Raw genomic sequence first — 2,351 nt, 5'->3', positions numbered from 1 at the left:
TTCAATCATGTGAAAAAAACAGTTCCAAAACATGAACTTTCCAAACTTGTTTTGGAAAGTTCATAGTTATTCTAAGTATATTTTAAGGAAGTAAAGTTCTTAGCATGTAAAAATCACATACTATATTTTAACTTCAATTAACACTTGAACCATGCCATTAAAAAAGATATTAAAACGAATAATGTGTTAAAGTTAATATACTGGTAAGCTGTAATTCCATATAATCTAGATATGTTCGTTTTATTTAAGATAAATATGTCTATGTTACTTTTAGAAATAACAAAAAATAAAACTACAATGGACAAAATAAACAGTGGGTTTTTCAATACTCAAAAGCCTGATTTTCACTTTTTAAATTTAGGATTTCAACCGAAGCTGTTTGTGAATGTTCCAAATCAAACCAAAATTAAAGGTCAGCTTAGTTATAAAATTAACTGAACGTTAACATTTCTAATTTTATGTATAAGATACAATAAGTTTTTAGTTTAGTTAAGTTATTAGTTAAACAATAAAGTAAGACTATATAAAATAAAAGCTAGTTTTTGTGTAAATGAAAATTTCAATTTCAGATTTTAAACTTAATAAATATATGATAATAAATTTAACAAACTAGGGTGTTTGAGTAGAATATTTTAACTTTAATTAATAGTTTTTTCAACTTAAGTACTTTGAAATGCTTGGTTTAATATTACTTTAGGCCTTTTAAAATCTAAAAATAACACCTATTTCAGTTTTTAGTCTATTTACCAAGCTCACTTATTCAAAATGTTATTTTTATTTTATGCAAATTTATCTTTTAACAGTTCCAATGAAACTTACGACGACAAAAGGGTCAAGGAAAAGGAAACAGAACACAAGTTTACTGAGAATCAAAGGAAAGAAAACAAAACTTCTGCAGCAATCAACCTCTGTCTCAGTACAGCAAGGAGTGGAACAAACTGACAATACACATGGACGATTTTCTGAAAGTGAGTATCTTGGAGCGCAACTAGTGAAATCAAAATGGAGAAATGATAAATTGATAAACCATCATTACTACAATCATATTTATCAAAATGAAAAAGTTTTGAATTTGAATGCAAACAAACATCTAACTAGTACAAACCATTGTGGTTGTTTTCTTTGTAAGATAAGGTCATTGGAAGAATTTCAAATAAATCAGAAAAATCAGAAGGCCAACCAAAATAGTATAGTTGACAAACACCAAACAATTAAGTATGGACTACGAAAAATACCGAAGGCTGATTTATCATCAAGACAATTTAATCCAGAAGTTAGTCTTTACAATTCAGTCAGTAAGTTTGTTCGTTTACCAACTATGAAAAACTTTCAGCCATTATTAAAAACAGAAGCAATAAAACCAACAGCAGTCTGTGATGGGAACTTTTATCAGCAAAATTTCATATATAAATTTATTTTGAATAAACAAGACAATACTAATCAAATGCAAACAAATTGGTCACTTTTCAATGAACAACAAAGTTATAAGCACCAACCAAACAATAAATATAATACAAATTTTCAAAATCATAACTTTCCAAACTATTATCACAAAAGCAATTTTGTAACTTTCAATAAGTTTTCACTTTATCAAGGATCTAATGGTTCACTAACGTCTTCAATCAAATCATTTGAAAGTGACTCGAACGAAATTATGACGACACAAAATTTTGATAAACCTTATATGACGTCACAACAGTTTCGAATAAGCAATGACTTTGATTACTACAACTATGTTTACTGACTAATTTCATTAGCGTTATATTAGCCGCATAAGACAAGTTAAAAAGTTAAATCTAATTCAAAAAACTTTTATTTCAAGTTTATTAATAACAAGTTAATTAAAAAAATTTATCTTAAGCAAAACTTTTTGATTTTCAGTTGTTTTTAAACCAATGAAGGTAATAATATTACTCTGAACTTGAAATTAAAATACTGTTATTTTCTAGCTACAAGTTTCATACTTAGTTTGATACTTTTTTCAAACACAAACTTAACCAACCTTTCGGTTTTTATTTGTAATTTTCTCTCAAACATGAAGACATTATCCATTTAATCATTTTTTCAGTAACAATTAAAATGATTGTTTTTACACGCCCTTTTTACGGTAAACACCACATGAATTAGATTGAGAAAACCACTTTTAACACAAGTTTTAAATATAAACGTTGTTTTGACAATTACATTATATGTTTAGCACATTTTACTTGATACTTGTTGAAAAAATTTTTTGCCATGCTAAAACAAGTCTATAATAGATATAAAGTATTTTTTATTTGTTAGTGATTGAAGTTGAAGTTTATTACTGATGACTTAAAATTTGATCTTAAATTATACTTCCGGTAACTAAA

At 26.4% G+C, this 2,351-nt stretch overlaps 1 protein-coding gene across 1 annotated transcript; it reads left to right on the top strand.

Moving 5' to 3' along the window:
* The first annotated feature begins 278 nt into the window (after positions 1 to 278).
* On the top strand, positions 279 to 2,135 carry LOC145838632 (uncharacterized). The gene is made up of 2 exons (XM_082946255.1): positions 279 to 412; positions 804 to 2,135. The coding sequence occupies exons 1-2, from the start codon at positions 298 to 300 to the stop codon at positions 1,742 to 1,744; spliced, it is 1,056 nt and encodes a 351-aa protein (XP_082802381.1). The 5' UTR covers positions 279 to 297; the 3' UTR covers positions 1,745 to 2,135.
* The last annotated feature ends 216 nt before the right edge of the window (positions 2,136 to 2,351 follow it).

Source organism: Thalia democratica, chromosome 6 (genome assembly GCF_965202585.1).
Source record: "Thalia democratica chromosome 6, ktThaDemo2.hap1.1, whole genome shotgun sequence".
In the NCBI taxonomy this organism is placed as follows: domain Eukaryota; kingdom Metazoa; phylum Chordata; class Thaliacea; order Salpida; family Salpidae; genus Thalia; species Thalia democratica.
This window is presented reverse-complemented; position numbering and strand designations above follow the sequence as displayed.

Bases quoted from the DNA above. Each gene is read 5' to 3' on its own strand.
- LOC145838632 (XM_082946255.1), top strand. From the start codon at position 298: ATGGACAAAATAAACAGTGGGTTTTTCAATACTCAAAAGCCTGATTTT. The intron at 413-803 runs GTCAGCTTAGTT...ATCTTTTAACAG, and splicing joins AAATCAAACCAAAATTAAAG to TTCCAATGAAACTTACGACG.